The sequence below is a fragment of the Aspergillus alliaceus genome (assembly GCF_009176365.1).
Source record: "Aspergillus alliaceus strain CBS 536.65 unplaced genomic scaffold BDW43scaffold_1, whole genome shotgun sequence".
Taxonomy (NCBI): Eukaryota; Fungi; Ascomycota; class Eurotiomycetes; order Eurotiales; family Aspergillaceae; genus Aspergillus; species Aspergillus alliaceus.
In genome coordinates, this window is record NW_022474684.1 from 227,202 (window position 1) to 251,025 (window position 23,824).

General features: G+C 49.4%; 9 protein-coding genes across 9 annotated transcripts; 4 read left to right on the top strand and 5 right to left on the bottom strand.

Annotated features, from left to right (window-relative positions):
• Positions 1–84: 84 nt before the first annotated feature.
• Positions 85–1,842, top strand: BDW43DRAFT_295828 (uncharacterized protein; the record flags this gene model as incomplete). The annotated part of the gene is made up of 1 exon (XM_032044116.1): positions 85–1,842. One exon carries the CDS (start codon positions 85–87, stop codon positions 1,840–1,842), a length of 1,758 nt encoding a protein of 585 aa, XP_031906186.1.
• A 245-nt stretch (positions 1,843–2,087) lies between these two features.
• BDW43DRAFT_2067 (aldo/keto reductase) lies at positions 2,088–4,057 on the bottom strand. The gene is made up of 4 exons (XM_032039209.1): positions 3,582–4,057; positions 3,348–3,498; positions 2,901–3,257; positions 2,088–2,839 (listed from the first exon to the last, which is right to left on the bottom strand). The coding sequence occupies exons 1-4, from the start codon at positions 3,605–3,607 to the stop codon at positions 2,333–2,335; spliced, it is 1,041 nt and encodes a 346-aa protein (XP_031906187.1). The 5' UTR covers positions 3,608–4,057; the 3' UTR covers positions 2,088–2,332.
• A 451-nt stretch (positions 4,058–4,508) lies between these two features.
• BDW43DRAFT_305140 (uncharacterized protein) lies at positions 4,509–4,971 on the top strand (the record flags this gene model as incomplete). Its single annotated transcript, XM_032045740.1, has 2 exons — positions 4,509–4,820; positions 4,891–4,971. 2 exons carry the CDS (start codon positions 4,509–4,511, stop codon positions 4,969–4,971), a joined length of 393 nt encoding a protein of 130 aa, XP_031906188.1.
• Positions 4,972–6,417: 1,446 nt separating this feature from the next.
• Positions 6,418–8,075, bottom strand: BDW43DRAFT_1849 (carbonic anhydrase). The gene is made up of 2 exons (XM_032038937.1): positions 7,758–8,075; positions 6,418–7,164 (listed from the first exon to the last, which is right to left on the bottom strand). Exons 1-2 carry the CDS (start codon positions 7,762–7,764, stop codon positions 6,536–6,538), a joined length of 636 nt encoding a protein of 211 aa, XP_031906189.1. The 5' UTR covers positions 7,765–8,075; the 3' UTR covers positions 6,418–6,535.
• Positions 7,887–13,204, bottom strand: aarA (L-aminoadipate-semialdehyde dehydrogenase). Its single transcript, XM_032038918.1, has 4 exons — positions 12,470–13,204; positions 9,141–12,417; positions 8,749–9,073; positions 7,887–8,687 (listed from the first exon to the last, which is right to left on the bottom strand). Exons 1-4 carry the CDS (start codon positions 12,839–12,841, stop codon positions 8,387–8,389), a joined length of 4,275 nt encoding a protein of 1,424 aa, XP_031906190.1. The 5' UTR covers positions 12,842–13,204; the 3' UTR covers positions 7,887–8,386.
• Position 13,205: 1 nt separating this feature from the next.
• Positions 13,206–15,830, top strand: BDW43DRAFT_2159 (uncharacterized protein). Its single transcript, XM_032039328.1, has 3 exons — positions 13,206–13,459; positions 13,534–15,250; positions 15,339–15,830. The coding sequence occupies exons 2-3, from the start codon at positions 13,557–13,559 to the stop codon at positions 15,412–15,414; spliced, it is 1,770 nt and encodes a 589-aa protein (XP_031906191.1). The 5' UTR covers positions 13,206–13,459; positions 13,534–13,556; the 3' UTR covers positions 15,415–15,830.
• Positions 15,831–15,845: 15 nt separating this feature from the next.
• BDW43DRAFT_1982 (putative xanthine dehydrogenase HxA) lies at positions 15,846–20,764 on the top strand. The gene is made up of 5 exons (XM_032039107.1): positions 15,846–15,877; positions 16,078–16,344; positions 16,397–16,600; positions 16,673–18,630; positions 18,679–20,764. Exons 2-5 carry the CDS (start codon positions 16,111–16,113, stop codon positions 20,360–20,362), a joined length of 4,080 nt encoding a protein of 1,359 aa, XP_031906192.1. The 5' UTR covers positions 15,846–15,877; positions 16,078–16,110; the 3' UTR covers positions 20,363–20,764.
• A 5-nt stretch (positions 20,765–20,769) lies between these two features.
• Positions 20,770–23,117, bottom strand: prm1 (pheromone-regulated protein PRM1). Its single transcript, XM_032039444.1, has one exon. The coding sequence runs from the start codon at positions 23,012–23,014 to the stop codon at positions 20,846–20,848; it is 2,169 nt and encodes a 722-aa protein (XP_031906193.1). The 5' UTR covers positions 23,015–23,117; the 3' UTR covers positions 20,770–20,845.
• BDW43DRAFT_257740 (uncharacterized protein) lies at positions 23,117–23,693 on the bottom strand. The gene is made up of 3 exons (XM_032039912.1): positions 23,639–23,693; positions 23,498–23,529; positions 23,117–23,360 (listed from the first exon to the last, which is right to left on the bottom strand). Exons 1-3 carry the CDS (start codon positions 23,674–23,676, stop codon positions 23,221–23,223), a joined length of 210 nt encoding a protein of 69 aa, XP_031906194.1. The 5' UTR covers positions 23,677–23,693; the 3' UTR covers positions 23,117–23,220.
• Between the last annotated feature and the right edge of the window lie 131 nt (positions 23,694–23,824).

Genomic DNA, 23,824 nt, shown 5'->3' on the forward strand with positions numbered 1-23,824 from the left:
TTGTTTAGTCCGCCATTGTTTATTGACTGTCAATGCTCGCCTTGATGGACGGTCGCAGAGGGTTTCGCATCGTATGAAATAAACATGCTGTTCAATCTAGGCCTGACAGCAGATGCAGCAGCAGCTCACGAGAACGACACTGGCCCCCAACCCGCGTCGCACCCGTCAGGGAGTTTAAATCGCCATTCCTCTCCACCGACAGTTTCATTTGCGACATTGCCGACTATGGGATTGGGAAGTTTTTATGGCCGGTATAAGGGTTCAGAGGTAGATCGATCCCACAAAGGACCCCTGCGTGCAATGTCTGCGAGTCCGGTAGCATCGGTGGTTTCGAGCGATGGAGAGTACTCAACTGCTGGGACAATCCTTGGCCAGTCTCGGGACACCCGCCCGCAGGCAGTTAGGAAGCACTCGTCGCGGCCTAAAATATCCTACCAATTAGCTCACCCCGCGTCCCATGCACGTCATAAGCGACTGAGGCTCCGACCCAAGCTTCTTCTGCAGCTCCAACGAGTATCGCAAACCACCCGTCCCTTGCCCGTTCTCGATGTATTGCCATCGACCGTATTTTTACCGAGATTATCGCGCAAATTTCCCACCATTTTCCGAGGCAAAAAGAGATTGGGCTCAAATGATTTAATCGTCGTGACCAGCGATCTCTATGAACGGGCCGGTGGGGACATTGCTGACAAGTATCTCAGCTCAGACGAGGAGCACGGCGATCATCAGGAGGTCGTCGCAACAATATGTCAACTGCTCAAGGAGGATGTGTTGTCTAAAGGGAAGGCTGAGATTTGCCTCAAAGACGGACCGGTGTGGGAAGCAACGCCTCTTCCGAACGGATCGTACGAGTTCGTGGCAAACACCGAAAATGGTATTCAGATCCTACGATGGGTTCTTCGCGGAGCACGGAATCGTCGCGTTTCTGCACCCCCCGGAACGACACCGCAGGCAGACACGAAGCGATTCACTTTCAGCGTTATCAACCCCAATACCCGGCGTCACCCCGTCATCGCTACCATGGCCCGTAACCATCTGGAAGTATTTGATGAGTACGCGATACCCAATGCGTCAGGACTTCCCATGTCGCCAACGTCTGCGATGTCTGTAATAAGCGACGATTCTGAAATGGACGCCTCTTTGGACAAGAATGTTATTACAACGGATGATAATCTCCGCACGTTGATTATCATCACCAGTATATGGGTTGCGTTCCGGGAAGGTTGGTCGCATAACTTTACTTATGACGATTCAGTCTTGACTTTTAACGGAGCGCTTGCCCCGTCTCGACAGTCATCTCCATGTGCAGTCAGAGCCGATAATGACCCGATACCCGCTGGAAGGGATAATCGTTCGGAAAGGCTAGCATCAAATGGTTCGAAGCACCGCATGTCGATGCCAAATAGTTTGTCTTCTCAGCCAAACGCAGAGGCTGACCGGTCCACGGCGTACGGCAGTCTTTCCAAGCGCTCAAATTCAACAGGTGCAGCCTTTATGGAACGAACCAATCGACATGCTGCTGGAACCAATGGCCGACCCAAAAGGCATAGTTTGCGCTCGAGCCCTCGCGAGGTGGATCATAATGGAAATGGTCTGGCTGAAAGCAACGGTGGAAGTCACACAACGCGGCCTCGTCAAAGCAAGGCCGCGACAGAAGAAATGAATAGGCATTCCACACCGTTAGATCAGCCATTGGACAGCCCGGGTGTAGAGAGTTACCAACTACACCAGCTTGAACCCTCCGACGAAAAGGCTAAACAGCTCAACCGCAGCAGCTCCACGAGGAGATGCCGGCAGCGGCTGAGCAGTATTTTTGACTTCCTAGCTCGCAAGCACCATTAAGGGAAGCCCGGTGCTTCTAGGTTAGTTGGTGGATACGTTGCATGTAATTTTATTCTATACTCCCTCTAGCAGAGGTGAGAGAGAGAACCCGAATGGGTTCCCGTTTGGACATCTTTCCATTCCCAGTGGCCAGGTGCTATCAAATGATGGAATTTTGGGTCATCAAATCAATTTGCATAGGGTCTCTGTGGTTCCAGTGTTTACGCAATACTCTCACCTCTTTGCAGCGCTATGATCATTCACGATCGAGCGGCTGTTCCCTTCGTTTCCGATCAAATCTGGACTTGTATATAGAGAACTCAACGACCAGTGGTAAATATATCTGAGATATAGGGCTTTTAATCAAGCACACTTTGATTTTCGGAATGCATGTACCTAAGAATATTAGACACCCACGACCGACCATACTGAGGCAATTGGGGTTATTCATTGGTTTAGATACATTTTTTATGAATTATGAGCAAATATACCCTACACGATTTGTTTTCGTTTATCGCTCAAGAGCAGACAGAGCCTTGGGTATATATGGTTCCTCCAAATACTTGATCTCCTCGTCAGTCAACTTGACCTTGATACTGGCAACAGCTTCATCAATGCGCTCCTTGCTGTTTAATCCTAGAATGGGGTTCTCATTGGCGTGACTCAAGGACCAAGCAATGGACACCTGCGCCATGCTCACGCCCTTCTTCTTGGCAATCTCCTCGACGCGATCGACAATTGCCTTATCGGCCTCGGACTCTCGGCTTCGGACAAGGAGCTTGAGCGCCGCATCGGTGGACTCACGCGTCGTCGAGCGGGAATTCCACGGCCGCGCCAGGACACCGCGGGCCATGGGAGACCAAGGAATGAGACCCACACCAGAATCAATACAGTAAGGGATCATCTCACGCTCCTCCTCCCGAGCCAAGAGGTTATGGTAGTTCTGCATGGAGATGAACTTGTGCCATCCGTTCCGTTCCGCGATGTTCTGGAGTGTTTGGAACTCCCATGCGGCCATCTTCAGGTGGCAGTTAGCATAGCGTAATGAAAACCAATAACGGTGAGTCAACAGGACTTACGGTACTAGCTCCGATGTATCTCACTTTCCCGCTCTCAATCACATCGTTGAGAGCCCTCATGATCTCTTCACGGGGGGTGTCGCGATCCAAACGGTGGATCTGCAGCACATCGACGTACGTGCCCAGTCTCTTGACGGTGGCATCCACGGCATCGAAGATGTGCTTCCGAGACAGACCCACGCGGTTGACCCAGTCACCATCATTCCGACCCGAGGCAGAGATAGGAGGCTGGTTGCCCTCGTCGTCCACACCGAAATAGCACTTGGTCAAGATGACCACCCGGTTCCGAGGGATGTTGTACTTGGTCAGTGCCTGTCCAATAATTTCCTCCGAGCGACCGTGGGAGTAGACGTCGGCCTATTGCGTTTCAGGGACGATTTGCGTATTAGCGTGACGCTCGCTTGCGTCTCGTTAGAAGGTTGGGTATTTATGTAATGGAGTACGCACTGTGTCCCAAGTATTGATTCCACGCTTGTAGGCGTGCTCGATCAATGGGAGGGCCTCGTTCTCGTCTAGCACCCAGTCCTGCCATTGCTTGGTCCCGTAGGACATCGCGCCCAGGATGATCTTGGAGATCTTGAGGCCGGAGTTGCCGAGTCTGGTGACTCACTTTTGTTAACGGGTCATATGCAACAATTGTCTGATATGCTCTCATTGGGAGCTCGGCAGCAGTGGGCGCACCGGGTATATTCCATTTCGCTAGCCATGAATGGTATGCGTCTTTTTTGTTTATTTCCTTATTTGCTTTTTACGTTGTCTGCGATGTTAACTGTTAGTTAGCTTCGTTTTCACAGCTAATGATGCAATACGTCACTGTGGGGATCCACCGGTGACAAGCAGATTGAATTTAAGGGCTTCACACCTTCACCACGACAATTGGAGGGTTAATAGTATATTGAAAACAATCAAGACATGAGGAAAGAAGAACACGACGCCGATAAATTGATTGATAAGGGAGAGGAATGGCTCCGCCTTGATTTCTCAGCATCAACTTTCCCAGATCCACTCTGTCCCCATCTGCCGAAAGTATGAAGCGATACGCTGGGACAACCGATGCTCAACCGACTGCCCCGCGGTTCGTTCGGGTGTTTGCTTGGATAATATTGCCACGTCAGAGGTCGTTGTCGGCATCATTGGTATCGCTTTCCAAGTTCAAGCTTGTTGCTTTTGGGTGATTTCATGCGTTTGGAGGGGCACGTGCGGCTCCCGTGACGTTTATCGGTTTATGGATTTATTGCTTGTTGAAGTGTGTGTTGATACTCACACCTTGTTTGTTGGGAGATGATTCTGTATGCCATTCAAATTACAGTCACTATTTCCTCGAGATCTGTACATGTATAGTGATTGATTAGTATCACAAATACCTTTAGATCCTTCCCCAGTCGAATATTAGATCCTAACGTTGCAACCTGTCGAAGTGGTGAGGTCATACAAGATCAATTTCTATAGGGACGTTACATATAAGTAGTTGCTCAATAGTATCCATTTACCCTTGTCCCTTCCTCCAGCTACCTCAAATATACCCCTCTCCGACTATTAGTAGTTTATATATATACTCATATTTACACATAGACATCAATACCTACCATTTAAAAGTCGCTACTCAAAATGAAACTCAACACTATAGTTCTTCTCATGACCGCCACTTTCGTTAAGCCCTCCCTGGGCTTCTCCTGCGAAGTGGCCCGGAACGATATTCCCGAGTATGACTACTATGGCTGCAAATGGGTCGGAGCAGCCCCCGCATGCGGAAGTACCGACGCTCGCCTCGGTGACTGCGATAAAGATGGACGGCAGCTTCTGTCCACAACAAAGGAACTTTCTATCTCGGAGTTGTGCAAATACAAGGTGCTGCAGGGCCAATGCTGTGAGGAATATGGTAGTGGTTGTTGGATAGGGTATAAGAGACTTTGGTGTAAGGTGAGTATATTTTTAATCCTGGTTTTGAGTTATGGTTCTGGGATATGTGCGTACTAATGGTTCGATTTAGAGTCGGTCGTGTAGGTCGAAACTGTCTGGATTGGGAAAATTGCAGTCTATGGACGAGAAGAATGAACGGGAGGAGTTTTAACCGGTTTTCTTTACTTATTCTTTTTCTTCTTCTTTGATTTGTTTGGATGTACCTGTGTCAAAATGATTTATACACACGAGTAAACGATTGTTTATAGTAAAAGCATGTACAGAAAATCGCTTCCCCTGAGTGATACTCTTTATCATGTTAATACCTTCAGTGTTCTCCTCGAATCCTTTTAGTCCTCATTTTTTGGATGATCCTGAGGTATCTTAATCGTTTCACGCGTAAACGAACGGTTTAGAGCTGAGTGGATCCGAACAAAGATATTTATGGATCCATAAGTTCTGCACGATTCCCCGCCTTATAAACTGACTGTGCAAATGGCTGTGTTATTTTGATAGGGAATGTATATACCTTGTCTAGTAACCCTATAGATATACATTGTTTGTCTGTTGAATTAGAACTCAAGTCATGAGTATTGACCGTTCAGCATATCCGTGGAACATGAAGCCTTTCGATACTGTAATACTCCATGATTTCATCGAATGCCTCCTCAAGAGTGTTCTTTTTGACGTCTTGATGGGAGTTGACGGGACATACTCCACTGTTCATGGATCTGCATACTCTAGGGTGCGATCACCTACCGACCACGTTGCCAAATAAATAGCGATATCATGCCAACCAGTCGTTTTGGGGGAGGTGGTAGGGTGACGCCTCGAATTGATCAATGTTAGATTGCTATGATCTTGTTTAGAGAGGGTCAGTGGCTGAAAGCAGGGAGACAAAGATTAGGAGTATCTCATTTTTAGGTACTATCTATCTATAAGGAAGGTAGTATTTAAGTGATACATATGGAAGAGTAGTAGTACTAGTAGTACTAGTGGATACGGTTTGCTAGCCAATGATGAGGAGAGGGCTATTGAACAAATGAATAAAGCAGTAGATTGATGAATGAAAAGATAAGAAGTATGGATACATTCTTATCTTGGAAACTGTGGTCATTTCCAGTGAAATTTCAGTAAAATTCCAAGGACAGATTCCCTTATTTTATGAAAGGCCTTCACAAAGATAATCAGGCATCAATCACCGATGCATCTCCGCCTCGGCCGGGACCATACCGGAAGGGGAAGGGAAAGCGGAACCGCAAGGTCCCTTGGCTTCCGGATCCGGCAATGATTTTGGTCGAACTGCTGGGATTGCAGAGGGTGAAACTAGCCTTACGAGTTAGTTCGCCCTCTCTCTCTCCCTCTTTCATTCATTCATTCTTTTCCCTTACCCTCTCTCCGTCTCTTCTCCTTCTCCTTCTTCCCTTTCCTTCCCCCCATACTACTACTTACCAGTTTTCTGTCATTGTGACTCCTCAATTTCCCCTGTTTGCGATATGACCCGTTTCTTCTGGTTCTGATTTGGAATCAACGCTTGTTCTGAAATCCACATCTATGAGATTCACAAGTCTAAGAATATTTACTGCAAAGTCGTTGAGACGATGCTAAATCGCTCATCCAGTCACAGGAATACCCTCCGAAAAGAAAACACAAATACACCGGACAATCGCTGAAACGAACAACCCAAAAACTATCCAAAGCAATGATGGGAGAGATGCCGATCCGAGACCTTCCCTCTAAGCCTCGGTCTTGAAAGCTACCAGCCGCCTCTTGATCTCTTCCTCCGAGTCCTTGGTGTCAATATCCCGGAGGACACCACAGGCAACGTCATAGATGAGACCGTGTACCTGAAGTCCTCGCTCTTGCATCGCCTCGAGCACGACGCTCTTCGACTTCAAAAGCTTGACACCTTCGCGGACGTTCAATTCCGCCATCTTCACGGTCGCATCCTCGGGTGTCAGCGTTTGCAGCAGCGCAAGGTTCTGCTCCCGGATTTGGCGCAGAGGCAGCAGCCAGGGGTCCAAGATACCGAGTTGTTTGTTGCCCAGCGCAGCGGCAATACCACCGCACTTGGTGTGGCCGGAGAGAACGATGTGGTTGACTCGCAGATGACGGACGGCATATTCGATGACTGCGCCCGAGCTAAGGTCGCCAGCGTGCAAGATGTTGGCGATATTACGATGAACGAAGACGTCACCGGGCTTTAACCCGAGAACGACAGTCTCAGGGCATCGAGAATCAGAGCAGCCGATCCAGAGAATTTCGGGGTGCTGACCATTGGCAAGCGTGGGGAACAGCTCTGGGTGTTCCTGGGCGGTTTTTGCAGCCCATTCCTTATTTTGCTGCAGCGCAGAGGTGAATCGGTCTGGGGAGTAATTAGTCTCCGCTTGCGACATGGTATGTTTGTCGCACGATAAAGATGCAGAGGTTGACAGGGAAAGACGTTGAAGATGACTGGTAACGGGGTTCGCTCGGCCTCGGACGGAGGGAAGATGAACGCTTCCTCTGTAACCTGGGAACTCCCATACTGCCACTAGGGGGTGAGAAAATGATTGGGGCCGCGGTACGAGCCTTGCGATATTCATCATGGTGGCAGGAATAGTACCGGTAGGTTGTTGCAGGGTGGAATAACAGGTCGTCAAAATAGGTGGGCAGCGAATGACTCAACGGGCTCAACGGGAAGAAGGGGTTGGGGCAAACCCGAAGGGGAAAAAGAAAAAGAGCGAAAAAAAAAAGTTTAGGGGTGGCCAGAACAGAGCTGCCAACAAGCCCTTCTTTACAACTACTCGCCTGAGAATAATCGACAAGACAAGGAAATCGAGATACCCAGCTTCAGGAATGATATTGAACATGAAAGAAGGGCAGGGGAAAATGGGCGGAAAAAGAGGACCGTCGCAGAGAGCGACGATATCCGAGAACGCCAAGAAGAAAACGAAAAGGAATGACTTGTGGACATACCTGGCATGGTGGTTTAAGGCGACAAGATTTGCTCACGGTTTACAACGAACGTCGAAGCAAGAGGGGGTTTAAAAACCGAAACAGAGGACGGACTCCGGTTAAAGAAGAAGAAGAGTCTTTGTTGGGGAAGAACGCTGTTCTATCTTGGCAGCGGACGCAAAATACATGCGACTTTATAAACGCCCGGTGAGCGGCACAGATCGGGAAATACGGCACAACCGTGGGCAGATCCAACGCCCATTATCTCACCCCTATCGATGCATTGTATTTACGTTGCCTGACTGCAACCGAGTGATTTCGTATCACTTCATCTATTTAGAGTAATACTAACCAACGAAGGTACTATTAACTAATCCAGTGAAATTCCCCCCCTGAGGCATTTTCCCACGTGGGCCATGATGTGTGGGGTTTGACCTGAATGCAAAACAGCCAACTGGAATCATCTGAACACAATAATCTAGGTCGCTTTCCCCCCACTCCCCTACTTGTCTCTTCTATATATATACATGGTGCTTTCCATAAATGCCGCATCCATAGCTTTTATACCCCTAAAGAATTTTGAAAATGAAAACGAAATATGTATCATCGAAACAAAACAAAGAAAAAGAAAGCGCTAGGTTTCAATAGATTCATGAGCTGCCTCCACGGCCACCAACATTGGCCAAGGCCTGCTTCTGGTCGTCGCTGAGCTGAGTCGTGGGTAAGGGCCGGCCCGTCGAGGAAGTAGGCGGCGAAGGCAAGAAACCAACAGCGATAAGATAGGAAACGTAAAGACCAACCAACTCCTCGGTCACGCCGGCACCGGCAGAGGCGTCGACGCCGGACCAGGCTGCATCTGCGCGAAGGGAAGCAGCGGCATGAACATCGTCTAGTTCGGGTGCTTTGGTGTTAGATGGGAGGTCGGCGGTCACAAAGTGATAAAGGGGCATGCTAGACCCGACAATTAGCATTTGAACATTAATAAATTACCGCAATATCGACAATAACTTACAGTGCATGTTGGGATTCTGGGTCGTCGTGCTGTCCATCATTGACATATTGCTCGAGCGACTGGGCCCACGGGACATAATCAACCTGAGGGACGTCATAGCCATATAACTGCAGAGCACCGAGGAACTGGTTGAAGCGCAGGCGCGGGTGTCCAGTCACCTGCGCAACGCTAATAGGCGTGCATGGAGGCTGGAAGGCGCCGGCGATGACAACACGGGCAACATGATCGACGGGGACCATATTGACAGTATTGTTGATGTTAGGACGAGCAGAAAGCTGGATACATCCCTTGATCATTCGGATAAGGAAGTCGTCGGTGTTTGTAGCTGGTAACAGATGTGGTCAACATATAGATATTCAGCTATGACGGGGGTAGTGAACCCTGGTACTTACTTCCGGTTTGAGAGTCGCCCAGCACGTATCCGGGACGGACAATGGTTCCCTTCAATCCTCTCTTACCCGCTTCCCTGACAAGGTACTCTCCTGCCCATTTACTCTGACCGTAACCGGTTCCAAGACCTACGCTGCTGCCCTCCAAGTCATCCTCCTCACTGATACCTGCTCCACCGGCTGCAACGATCCGTTCAGACTCCTCGACATAATGGTCGCTGTCAAGCACGCTTGTAGAACTGACAAACGAGAACTGCTTGGGCTTTCCAGTGGCGCAAAGCTTCAGGGCATCGATGGTGCCCAGAACGTTAGCAGGCTTGAGAGTAGAGTAAGGATACACCCAGTGAACAAGGGCTCCATTGTGGATCACCGCATCAACGCGGGTAGCCAAATCATCCCACAGCGCCTGAGAGAGACCGAGTTGAGGCTCTCCTAGGTTACCGCAGACACACTGAAGACGGCTGGTCCATGCGTCATCCCAGAAACCGTACGCCCGGCAGGTAGAACGGATACGCTCTAGGGCTTGCTCTTCGGTCTTTCCTCGAACTAGAGTCACAACCTTTGCGGAAGGCGACTTGCGGGTGAGCAGATCGCGAAGAATATGGGCGCCCAGGAATCCAGTAGCACCCGTGAGGAAGATTGTTGGTTCCCCAGAAAGAATAGGCTCAGTCCGTTTGGGGAATATCTTGGGAAGAGCATCTACTAGCTTACGGGCATCCTTAGAGTATTCATCATCAGGTGCGCTAGAGCTATCTGGAGCTTCGGCAATTGTCTTGCTGTCGTTGGCAGCGAACGATTCAAGATTCAACAAACGGTCAATCTCGGTAGCAAACCCTCTGAGAGTAGGACTGCGGAAAATTGCGTTCATGCTGATATCAACACCTCGCCACTTGCGCCGGAGATCGAAGAACATCTGCTGTGCCAGGATACTGTGTCCTCCAAGGTCAAAGAAAGAATCGTCGGGGCCAATCATGCGAGAGGTGACATTTGGAATGCGCTTAGCCCAAACCTGAGCCAAAGCTTGCTCTGTCTCAGACAGGGCTTGCAGCACGGATGACTTGCGCCTGGGGGCTGCAGCACTAAGCTCCGCAGTATCTGGGAAAGGCAATGCAGGCTTATCGATCTTGCCGTTAGGGTTCAGAGGCATTCGCTTGAGCGGGATAAACACTGTTGGCACAGCATAAGCCGGAAGCTTGCTACGCAGAAGCTCTCGAGCATCGTCACGGAGAGGACGAAATCGCCTGAGCATACCAACCATTCCTTCAGCGGAATCGTCGTCTTCGAGGCTCTTGCTTTGCAACCACGAAGCCCACTTGCCCATGTCTGGCACGAAGTAACTAACCAGAGTTGGTTCCTCAAACTTGTCTCGACGCACCAAAGTGACATTTTCCCTCACAAGTGGGTGGCGGGAAAGGTGTGTATCGATTTCGCCAAGTTCGATACGGAAACCACGAATCTTTACTTGGTCATCCGCACGGCCGGAACATTCAACCTCACCAGTAGGGGTGTATCTGCCGAGGTCGCCACTGCGGTACAGGCGATCTCTAGGTCCAACGTAAAACTCTCTCCATGGTTCGTTGGTACCTTGCGATTCGACTTGATCTTTCTCAACCCATGTTTGAGGGTCCACAAACCAGTTCTTGAGGAACTTCTTCTCGTTCAGCTCAGGAGAACCCAAATAGCCTTCTGCCAAACCAGCAGCGCGAACATAGATCTCGCCCACTTCTCCGATAGCGCAAATACGGCTCGGTTCAAATCGGTTCACAACCAGCATCTGCACATCAACCATGCCCCGCCCGGCTGGGATCACATCCTTCATAGTGTCCAGGAACCCTTCATTGCTGGAGTAACTAGGAATTTCGTAATAACTGACCGCACGCTGGGTTTCAGTTGTACCATACATGTTCACAATGTTGACATTTGGGGCTAGTCCTTGCAGAGATCGGCAATCTCTCTTGATCAAGATATCGCCGACGAAGAAAGCATGGTGAAGAGCTGGGAATTGCGCCGAAGCACCGCCAACCAAGATCTGACCCATAGCAGGTGTCAGATGGGTGACACTAGCACCGTATTCCCGCATCCATTCAGCGAGTCGCTCATTCTGAATGTCTTCACGCGCCGGCACTAGCAGCTGTGCTCCTAGGAAGAGGGGAGTAAAGATATCTCGTTGAATGGGATCATGAGCAATACCGCTGAGCATTGTGAAACGGTCATTGGGATTAAGCTTGAACGTCTCGGACATCCAATCGAAATAATATGCCAATGAGAAATGACGACCCCTTACACCCTTGGGCCTTCCCTCCGAGCCGGAAGTAAAGGACAAAGTAGGAATCGAGTCAGGACCAACCACGACACCGACAGGCTTAGATCCAAAAGGCACCTGGTTGGCTAGAACATCTTGGCCATTGATTGATCCTCCCAAGAGCGAGCCATCGTCGCGAAGTGCGAGCGCTGGGACTTCTGTCCGTAGCTGGAGATTCTCCTTAATAAAAGAGCGGACCTTCTCCGAAAGCTCGCCAGCATCCTTAGTGGCTTTCTCGATATTAATGAGCGCCCGAGGGCGAGCGACATCAAGATAGATGCACTGTCTCTCTGGTGGGTATGCGGGGTCAATGACGGAGAAGGTTGCACCAGCTTTGAGGATACCCATAACAGCTACTACAAGATCGACACCACGATAAGCGTACACCATGACGACCTCACCTCTCTCAATGCCCGATTGAACCAAGTGGTGTGCTAGAGTATTGGAGGCCTCATTGATTTGCCTGTATGTAAATTCGCGGTGGGGAGATCGATCAGACTTGGTCTCCACCACACACAGCTTTTCTGGATATTTCTCGGCATTCTTCGCAAAGATGTCATGGATGGCGCCTCGGAACTTGGACCAGTTAAGGTCAGCTGTCGGGTCGGGAAGGATAGCCCGCTGGTCATCGGTCATGAAGTCAAGGCGCCCGATAGCCTCTTCTGGGTTGCTAGTCGCATTTTCAACAATCTTGCCCAGTTGCTTCAGTATCGTGGCAATCCTGGCGCTTGAGAAGAGTCTTTGGTTGTAATAAGCGCCTAACTCCGCTTGAGTTGTTGATCCGCCTGCTGCAGGTGCAACGTTCACGACCAAGTCCGTAGTCTCAAATGTGTTGGCGGGATATTCCTGGGATGCGGCAGGTGCATCGTACACCGCGAAGCGGAAAAGAACTGGGGCCCGTTCGGATTGGGACTTTTCCTGGATGTAAGATCGTAAACTACCTAAAGGAACGATGTCGGAGGACCCTTGGTCGAAAGCCTAGCATAGTCGTTAGGTAAGGTTCATGAGTAGGTATGGGCTGCAGCTATACCTTCTGCACTTTAGTATATAATTGGAGGAAGGTTTCCGAGACGTCAATTGGGACTCTGAGGACGAATGGACGGCCGTCTTCGGCCGAGGTGGTTCCGATAGCGATATCTTCATCGCCTGTGAGACGAGCGACAAGAACGACAAACGCGGTCAAGAAAACGGTAAACCCCGACGATGAGCCGGAAAGCTTTTGTAATTTTCCCTCTGTGTCTTCAGAAAGCTTGAGGGTTTCGAATGCCTCAATAACTCTCTTGGGAAGATCCTGATTCTGATTATCGGGATAATCCCGAGTAAGGGGACTGACAGTGAGGTTTTGTAACCTCTGAGCCCATCGTTCAAGGCGATCCTGTAGGGAGACAGTTTCAACACCCATGATTGCAGTTGACAAAGCCCTCAGAGTGTCAATCTGCCGTCGGTGGGAAATTAAAAAGAGGTATGGTAGATATGGGATGATGAGTCAATGGCGAATGAGGGGCACTAGAGGGCAAAATTGCCGATTTCGCAGCCACTCACAGTGAACCCCACATTCAGATCATTGACCTCACCGCCTTTCACACCGCACTAGGCCGATCTCGGTAGTGGTCCAGAACTGCAAGGCAGCAAGGCATCGATGGGAAAGGAAAAGGAAATGAAAGAATGAGAGAGTGGCTGTGCGCGGACAGAGGAACTAAGTCAGTGCTTTTTGGCACCTTTCCTAGTCCGTCCAAGTAGTAAAAGGAGACCTTTTCAAGGGCCCCATATTAAATCCCAAGGTACCGTTTATTGCTCCTGCTGCAACTCTATGTCGACAATTGCTTCACCCTCATTCTCTTCTCCCTTTCTTCTCTTTTACACCCCCGACAAAATTCCACTTTGTTGTACATTCACTTGAAATGACGAGATAGTTCGGTCTCTATTCTCATCTGCAAATGTGATTGATATTAATGCTCCTTATACTTCTACTTCTCTAACCCTCCAGCCGCCTACGCCTTAATTTTCTGCGACAATAGAGGTGGGTGGAGGATCAGGCTATCTACCTCCTATCCATTGCTTCCTATATAACCCAACTCTTTGTCAGCTCTGCAGATTACACCTCCGGTGAAAAAAAAATGATTCCTCACCGGAGTACCGCCCTTCTCACAATAATCATATTCGTTGCCCTGCTTTTGGTGATATTCTCATCGTCTCCACGTCTAGACTCTTCTGGAGAGATCTCCGGCTCCGCTAGATATGTGCCCCGACCCAAGTTGCCTTCACTGAGCGACCTTCATCTACCTTCCTTCCATCCAACGGTCCATGCGCCGCCCGAGCCCCAACCAAACAGTACCAATGGCGATTCGAAGTGGTTTAGCAATTGGGCTTGGATCAACCCATTTTCGTCCTCCATAACCCTTGATGAGAACCGATCCGTACTCCCTCCTCTTCGACACCGACCATTTATATACACATACTACGAACCAACCAAAGGAGGCGGTGACAAGGGCGCGGAACATGCTGATGCTCAGCTTCTTCTCGCGTGGCGCAGAGCTTGGTTTGCACAAGGGTTTCGGCCTGTCATCCTGGGTCGCGCAGAGGCTATGAATAATGAACTTTATTCACTGGCGCAGCCTATGAAACTCACTTCTAAACTGGAGAAGGAGCTTTTTCGCTGGCTAGCTTGGGGCCACATGGGCGATGGCTTACTTGCGGATTGGCACTGTTTCCCAATGGCGAGATACGACGATGCGCTGCTGTCTTCTTTGCGACGGGGAACTGATCCAGCTGTTATCACCCGGTTTGACCGCATCGACAGTGCGCTTTTTGCAGGAGAGAAATCGCGAATCAATGACGCGATCAAGGAAGCGGTTAAGAAAGCATCGGATACATCAAACACCATGCTGGATTTAGTTCCTTCGGAGTTCTTTAGAAATGAATCACCGCCAACTTCTCTAGCTTTCTACGACCCTGCTACTATCCACAACCACTACCCGACAATTGCAGAGAAATTGTCATCGACCGAGGGCCGGCTTGCGTTGGCAGAGCTCATCAACGCGCATTTACATAGCACCTTTCAGAATTCATTTCCGGCCGGCATAGCTGTCTTGAAGCCTTTTACTGAGCACACTACGGCTCTAATAGAGCCAGCTTTGCGGCTCGCAAAAGCTCTTGTTCAATGTCCTAAATCTCCTGTGCCATCTTCTTGTCCTCCCAACCTGCAAAAGTGCCATCCTTGCGATGCAGGGAAGCCAATGCAGGTTAGCCAGCCAGCCACCTACCGAAACACAACCCAGGTATTCACCATCGGATCTCTCCCCCACCCATACACCCTCATTAGTTTGCAACAAGACACGGCCGAAGTCACCACTAGGCACATCCGTCGCGAGACGGAGCGTGACCCATGGCTGACCGAGGTCACTAGAGAACAGTTGGGCGTTGAGATTGGGGGATCGGCACGCTCCGTAGTTTTCAAGAAGGTGGTCGCCGATGACGCCGCGGTTGGCACATCCTTGTGGATGACTGTCGAGTCTTTACCGCCTGTAGCCGGTCAAGGCCTACCCGCTGATCTTTTAGATGAATTCGAATGGCAATTTGGTTTCCAGATTCCTCGTGATGGTAAGGTGAATTCCAAGAATGAAGGGGATTCCAAGGAGTCGGTGCAGTCTGCCAATCCTAGCCAACAAGGTGTCGCACAGGAGTACGACATCCTGAAACAGGCCCGGGAAATCTTGAAGAGTAAGGAGACCAATCGAATTGGTATCAAAGACGTGGCGGAAGCCTGGAACTTGGCAGATACAGAAGTATGGCGATTTGTGAGAGCTTACCGGTTCGTATTCCCAATCTAAAACCTCACTCTCCTATTTCTCACGGGGCAAATCATGATGAATGGAGCTAATTGCCTACATGGTGTTCAGGGCCCGAAGTGTTGTTGAACGTAAGAAGTGGCAAGAAGATGAGAAGGATTTTGTTGGTGCTAGACTACAGGATTGAGTTCCTACGTCAATGATCGATTTGACGTGCTACTGCTATCTGCCTCTCTAGTGTCTTATCTCCTCGATGCGACCCTACTTCTCTCTTAGTGTGGTTTTGATGTAAGTTCTTTTGATTGATCTTGTTTGTGCACCACTGGTTGAAGCATCTGGAGCGGGCGTTTTGGTCTGTTCACTGTTGTACAGGCATATATACATATATATTATAAGGAAAAACCAGCCATATATGGAAATGGAGTTATAGCTCAGCGTACGGTGATACTTACTACTTACTCCTAGTAGTACTAGCATAGTACCAGACACCAATAGCAAAGAGGAGATTAGAGATCACATGAGTGGAGGTTAATGCCGCTGGTTTCCGCCCCGGGGGGTGGATTAAAGCGTCGGATGGTGGCGATCCCCGCGCAAGGGAGTCCGATAACCAAAGCTGTGGGGTTTCGCCTCCCCCCAACAAAGATAAAAGAGTAAGTTCAGGCACGTTTCCAACGTCATATCTATCTACGTGATGATTGCTACCTTTTGCCTCCTTACTTCTTCCCTCTTTCGCCACGTTCTCTTTTTTTAAATCAATCCTTCTCTTGAATCTGTTGTTAAAACTCACTCTCCCCTCACCAAACTCCAGGCTTGGCATTTTGATTAACTATCTCCGCACCACGTTTGGCAGGAACTTCCAATCTTCGATCCAAGATAATCCACGATGGCGCCCGGCATATTAGTATCGCCGGGGCCTGAAGTGCTTACCCTAAAGGCCGGTTCTTTGGCTCAGTTAACGCAGGAGTGGGATGATACTATTCGCTTCTACCTGAACGGCACGAAAGTGACGCTAGATTCCGTGGACCCAGAGCTCACACTCTTAGAATACTTGAGGGGGATAGGGTTGACAGGAACAAAACTCGGCTGTGCGGAGGGAGGCTGCGGCGCTTGCACCGTTGTATGTAGCGTTGCCAACTTACCGTGGGTATGGAGGATACTGATCTCGATAGGTGGTTTCGCAAGTGAATCCTACGACGAAGAAGCTATATCATGCGTCGGTGAATGCTTGCCTTGCACCTGTCATAAGCGTAGATGGCAAACATGTTATCACAGTTGAAGGCATCGGAAATGTGAAGAACCCCCATGCGGTTCAACAACGGATTGCAGTTGGTAATGGCAGCCAGTGTGGTTTCTGTACACCAGGCATCGTGATGGTATGTTCCACTGATGGCTTCATTGATGACTCGCACGGATTGGCTGTGATGTCTAACTTCAGTCTATCTTAGAGCCTCTATGCCCTTCTACGTAATAACCCTGAACCGTCCGAGCATGCCGTGGAAGAAGCGTTTGACGGGAATTTGTGTCGTTGCACTGGATACAGGCCTATATTGGATGCTGCCCAGAGCTTCAAAACCAGCATTGGTTGTGGGAAGTCCATTACCAATGGTGGTACTGGCTGTTGTATGGACAAGCAGAATGGTTCTGGAGGATGCTGCAAAGATTCATCCGAAACGACGGTCACAGACGGCAATGCTCCAAAGCTCACGGCACCTGATTTCATAAACTACAGGCCAGACACAGAATTAATTTTCCCACCAACCCTCCACAGGCATAAGTACCAGCCCTTGGTTTTTGGCAATAAGAAAAAAAAATGGTACAGACCTGTTACTCTGCAACAGCTTTTGGAAATCAAGCATGTGCACCCGGACGCGAAGGTTATCGGTGGCAGCACTGAAACTCAGATTGAAACCAAGTTCAAAGCGATGCGGTATAGTGCCTCTGTTTACGTTGGTGATATTCCCGAACTTCGGCAATTCTCGTTCCAAGATGACCACTTAGAGGTCGGCGCTAATGTCTCTTTGACTGATTTGGAGTCAATATGCGATCAAGCTCTGGAGAGATATGGACCTGTGCGGGGCCAGCCTTTTACTGCTATCCAAAAACAGCTTCGCTATTTTGCCGGGAGACAGATCAGGAACGTGGCGTCCCCCGCCGGGAATTTGGCTACTGCGTCCCCAATCTCAGATCTGAACCCAGTCTTCGTGGCAACAAACACCGTACTTGTTGCTAAGTTGCTAGGGGGGGATATTGAGATCCCCATGACTGAATTCTTTAGGGGTTACAGGAAAACTACACTTCCACCAAATGCTATTATTGGAAGTTTGCGCATCCCTACTGCATCAGAGAGCGGAGAGTATCTGCGAGCTTACAAACAGTCCAAGAGAAAGGATGATGACATCGCCATCGTCAACGCTGCCTTGCGTGTATCGCTTTCCCCATCACATGATGTGACAAGCGTGAGCCTCGTCTTCGGAGGTATGGCGCCAATGACTGTGTCAGCACGAAAGGCAGAAGGTTTCCTAGTTGGCAAGAAATTCACGCATCCTGCAACCCTTGAGGGCGCCATGAGTGCTTTAGAGCAAGACTTCAATCTAAATTACGGAGTGCCTGGTGGTATGGCTAGCTATCGTCGGTCTCTTGCCCTGGGATTCTTCTACCGATTCTATCACGACGTCTTGTCGGGTACCGAGGTCAAGAGTACAGATATTGATCACGATGTGATTGCTGAGATTGAAAGGGCTATCTCTTACGGGGAAAAGGACCATGAAGCTTCATCAGCATATCAACAGCGGATATTAGGGAAGGCTGGACCTCATGTCTCAGCGTTGAAACAGGCCACTGGAGAAGCGCAATATACCGATGATATACCCGTCCAACAGAACGAGATGTTTGGGTGCATGGTTCTTTCAACCAAGGCACATGCCAAAATAATCAGTGTTGATCCATCTCCCGCTCTGGATATCCCTGGCGTTCATGACTATGTGGATCACAGAGACCTCCCCAGTCCGGAGGCTAATTGGTGGGGTGCTCCTGTGGCTGATGAGGTATTCTTTGCGGTAGACAAGGTTACGACTGCTGGACAGCCTATTGGTATGGTCCTCGCAAAATCAGCCAAAATCGCAGAAGAGGGTGCGAGGGCTGTTAAGATCGAGTATGAGGAATTGCCGGCCATTCTTACTATCGAAGAGGCCATTGAAGCCGAATCATTCTTCGGACATGACCACTACATAAAGAACGGTGATCCGGAATCTGCTTTCAAGCAGGCTGATCATGTTTTCATCGGTGCGTCGAGAATGGGAGGCCAAGAGCATTTTTATTTGGAAACCCAGGCTTGCGTTGCGATTCCCAAACCTGAAGACGGGGAAATGGAGATTTGGAGCGGGACACAAAACCCTACCGAGACGTGAGTCCTCGAAATTTTCAAGTTTAATTAAAACTAATCTCGTCATAGTCAAACATATGTCGCCCAGGTCACTGGCGTAGCAGCCAACAAAATAGTGTCCAGAGTTAAACGCCTGGGCGGTGGATTCGGTGGTAAAGAGACCCGGTCGGTCCAGTTAGCTTGCTTATGTGCTACGGCTGCAGTAAAAACGAAACGACCCGTTCGATGCATGCTCAACCGCGATGAAGATATTGCGACATCTGGCCAGCGCCATCCGTTTTACTGCCGTTGGAAGGTTGGTGTGACCAAGGAAGGGAAGCTCCTTGCCCTTGACGCTGATGTCTATGCCAACGGTGGTCATACACAAGATCTCTCTGCCGCTGTCGTGGACAGAAGTCTATCACATATCGACGGGGTGTATAATATCCCGAATGTCTATGTTCGCGGTCGTATTTGCAAGACGAATACAGTGTCAAACACCGCATTCCGTGGCTTTGGTGGTCCACAGGGCCTGTTCTTTGCCGAAAGCTTCATGTCGGAGATTGCGGATCACCTTGATATCCCAGTTGAAAAACTCCGAATGGACAACATGTATAAAACTGGTGATAAGACTCACTTCAACCAGGAGCTGAAAGATTGGCACGTTCCCTTGATGTATAACCAAGTCTTGGAGGAAAGCTCGTATGTTGAACGTCGCAGAGCCGTGGAAGAGTACAATAAGAAGCACAAGTGGTCGAAACGTGGCATGGCCATCATTCCGACAAAATTCGGTATCTCCTTTACGGCCTTGTTCCTGAATCAAGCTGGGGCTCTCGTTCACATCTACCATGATGGAAGCGTTCTTGTCGCCCATGGCGGTGTTGAAATGGGCCAGGGCCTGCATACTAAAATGACTATGATCGCAGCAGAGGCATTAGGCATTCCCCAGTCAGACGTGTTCATATCCGAGACAGCTACAAACACGGTCGCGAATACCTCAGCCACAGCTGCGTCAGCCAGTTCCGACCTCAATGGGTACGCCATTTTCAATGCCTGTGAGCAACTCAACGAGCGTCTTCAGCCTTATCGGGAAAAGATGCCGGGTGCCCCGCTGAAGGAACTCGCTCATGCAGCTTACCTTGATCGAGTCAACCTTTCGGCTCAGGGGTATTATCGTACTCCAGATATTGGCTATGTCTGGGGTGAGAATAGGGGTCAAATGTTTTTCTACTTCACTCAGGGTGTGACAGCCGCCGAAGTTGAAATCGATACACTTACCGGTGATTGGACTCCGCTACGTGCGGACGTCAAAATGGATGTCGGCCGCACCATCAATCCATCTATCGATTATGGACAGATAGAGGGCGCCTTCATCCAAGGTCAAGGACTCTTCACGACAGAAGAAAGTCTCTGGCACCGTGCCTCGGGCCAGGTTGTCACCAAGGGGCCTGGGAACTACAAGATTCCCGGTTTCCGAGACATCCCCCAGGTATTCAACGTTAGTCTGCTCAAAGATGTTGAATGGGAAAACCTCCGTACAGTCCAACGCTCTCGTGGCGTTGGAGAACCGCCGCTGTTCATGGGCAGTGCTGTGTTCTTTGCTATTCGCGATGCTTTGAAAGCGGCGCGGAAGCAGTACAACGTTCGTGAAGTCCTTAGCTTACGAAGTCCGGCTACTCCTGAACGGATTCGGGTCAGTTGTGCTGATCCAATTATCGAACGGGCAAGAGTAGTGCCTAAAGAGGGGGAGAAGAGCTTCTTCGTTGAAATTTGAGCATTGATGGCATCAAATCATTTGGCATGAGAATCTACGAAGTAATGATCAGGTTACTGATTAGGATTAGGAATGGCGCCCTTGTCAAGAATATATTTAAGGACTATATCGTCTATTACGCATATAATATAGCATTTTTTTGGTGAAACGTATAATAGTCCAGTACAGGGTGATAAAACTTTCAACTATCCGTGAAGCGAGATATCTGAGCTGTCCATAGCTGTACGACCACTAAACCCTCAAAAATACAGTAGATCAATGATTTCCATCTCCATCGGTATATGGAGAAGTGGTAAAGCATGCCAAGCACCGCGCATCTATAGGGTCTTATCAAACAAGACAGAGGGATGAAAAGAACAGACTCGAGTTATTCGTGGATATACCCGTATATCCAATGCGAACATGTACTCTAATTTAACACTCTAAAGGTTTGAAAGCAAGACAAAGCAACTAGCACTGCATCCCAAGTCCCCACCACATAGATCAACGTTTCTCCATACCGTATTCCACATAGGTACTTCCACGCAGGTCAGACGTCCCATCAACCTTGAGTGATCTCTGACCAGCATACCCCATCTTCTCGTCATCGTACCAATGGCCGCTCATTCTGGCAATGGGTGGGACACTCATAGCAGCTTCGTAGTGTGGAGCAGGATGTGAATTGACATTAGCAGTTAGCGGGACATTGGTAAAACCATTGGTATCTGGGCCGTTGTTCATAGGAGCTCCACCACCCTCACCACGGGTTTTGTCTCGGCCCCAGAACAAGATCAGGGCGCGGATGAAGCCGAAGAGGAGGTTGATGACCCATATGCCCAGGACGCAAGCCGATATGATGGTTTCCGTGCGGATGCCTTCCTTGATCTTGTTGAGGACCCGCATGACGACTTCCGTAATCTTGTCGGATGTCTTGTCGCCTGGGTTGGCAAGGAAACTGTCAGGTGCACTTGTGCTGTTGTTGATGCTGGTGTTGGCGCCGCGGGAGAGGACATCATTGGGGACACGGGGGAAATCGACATGTGCATGATCATGAACCCACGTGAGGCCTTTTTGGACACTCGCCACCTTGAGACCGATCAAGCAATTGAAGACGTCCTGTATTGGCTCGGCGAGGATGGTGCCTCCGAATGTGTCGTTGAGGACTCCTGTCGTTTTGTCGACGAAGGCATTTAGTGTACTGTTCACAGCTGTCGTACTGGTGTTTACCCAGCCGAAAATGTTTTTATTGATATCAGAGTTCATGCCGTCGATAACCCCGTTGGTATCATTTGCCCACTTGGCCGACGTGTTCTGTAATGAAGTGACCACCTTCTCGGCAAATTCGCCCACTTCGCTGGATAGCTCGGGCACTGTCCTCTCCACAGCCTTCAGGAGCAAGTATTGGCAGAGGCAAGAGAAGAGTCCGGCAAGAGCGAGACACAGGACGAATAGAGCGGCTGGCGAGGTTGCGTAGGCAATCACCCACCGCACTAAGATCTGTCTGCGGCTGTTGCTGAATCTGCTTGCTGCTCTGATGCCTGCACCAGCGGTGTGAGGGCGGGAAACAATGTAGACAACGTCCATTGGATCATGCGCGTCCTTTCGGACGATCTGAGAGCGCTCTCTCATGGTGTGCCAGCGGCGCAGCTCCTGCCAGGCTACTGGGACACAAGCAAATGTTGCAGCGATGATGAGAACAGCGAGGAAAATCTTGCGAGACGTTATGATGATTTCCGCGACCTTCTTGAAGAATGAGTTTATCCCGTTGTTTTCATCGCAGAATGTCAGCCGCTCCTTCGCAGGAACCGGTAATGCTGAGCGGTCGAAGGTGTAATTTCCCAAAGACCCATTGATGAGAGTCTTAACTTCCTCAAATGGAAATTTCATGACGTCCGTGACAAATTTATCGACTTCAGCAAACGTTGGGATTGAGCTGTTGATCTTATCAACGGCCTCTGTGATCGACCCCGGGAGATGGATGTCCTTCAGCTTCTGGACGTCGCCTGAGACATCAAGCTTCGGCACTTCACCTGCATTGAATAAACTGCCGACTTTGTTGATCCCTTTCACGAAACTGTTGAGGCCAGATTCGAAAGTTTCGACTGCTTTGCCGATGTCGTCTCCCACAGCTTGGACCGTTTTGTTCAAAAATTCGGTGGTATCTTTTATCACAAGAAGCGCAGCTTGAGTGCTACCTCTGACCACCATCGTGAACAGGCAGAGGTATGTTTGGTACATAACTTTTATGAAGAAGATTATCAGCGCCTCGATACCAGTGATCGTGAGCAACAGCATCGATAAGAGGCCATTAACCGCCGCCTCAACTCCAGAAGCGGTAAGCTCATTCACTCCCTGTGACAGATAATGGGGCATTGAAGCCATCGAGCTTCCCATCGACTCCACTGAAGTGCAAGCGGATTGGGCTTCGCGCTTCGCACCGTCCATGTCCGATTGTATCCCAGTTGCTGCTATCAAAACCCTAGCCAGGACAAGGAGGAGTAAGATCGTCCAACGGTTGAGCCACACTTGTGATAAACGAGCTCGCAACCCTAAATATGGTGTAATGCCATCAGGGTGCAGCGGGACAGCACGTCCCGGACCGCCATTTGGATCGTGCGCGCCATAAGGCGGGAGTAGTGGAAAGATAGATCGACCAGACCTCGAGAATACCATGTCGACGGGTTGAGTTACAATATAGATGTGGATTTTGGGAAAGGGATGATATCGCCCAAATGGGTCAGGTAGAATAAGAAACGTTTGACTGGTGGTGCTGACAGGCCGGGGCGTAAAATTCTAGTAATCAAGAACAGGTGATAACCATATGCCAAAGAGGGTAAAATGCCGGCCAGCAGCAGCTTTTTTCAGTGCGCAGTATCAATTTATTGGAAAGCCATATCACAAAGCCTTATATATTGCCGATATAGGAGTGAGATGAAGGGACGGGGAAGATGTGTTGTATGTATTATGCAAAGAATGGGACAGTAGCTCAATATAATAGATTCAACAATAAAGAGGGGATCTGCCCTTTATTATTAGTATTGAAGAGTCACCCACGACCCTGACGAAACAAGCAAAGCAAATAAGTGAATAGACTGGAGGAACAGCCGTCTTTGGGTGTAAACAGACGGCAATGGGCCAGGGTTGTGGCATACTGACCACTCAAAAGGTATAGACGCAAAAATAGAAGTCTGCAGATACAGGGAATCAGTGCTGGATTGCAGGATTTTGTTTCATCTAGTGTATGGCTTACCAGGCGGCTCTTCTCAATGGTTTCTGCAGAGCGCTGGTTGAACTGACCTTGGGACGCTCCCAAGTGGGCGCTTAAAATCCGGCATTGTCCACCAATCCTTTATCCTCTATTAACCGTTGCCAAACAATGTGAAATCTTTTATTTTCTAATAATAATAACAAAAGACCCAGTCCTTTCTCCCATTGTGTGGAGCAATAAAGGCTCACTCTTTTGTTGCCTTGGACATTTGCGAC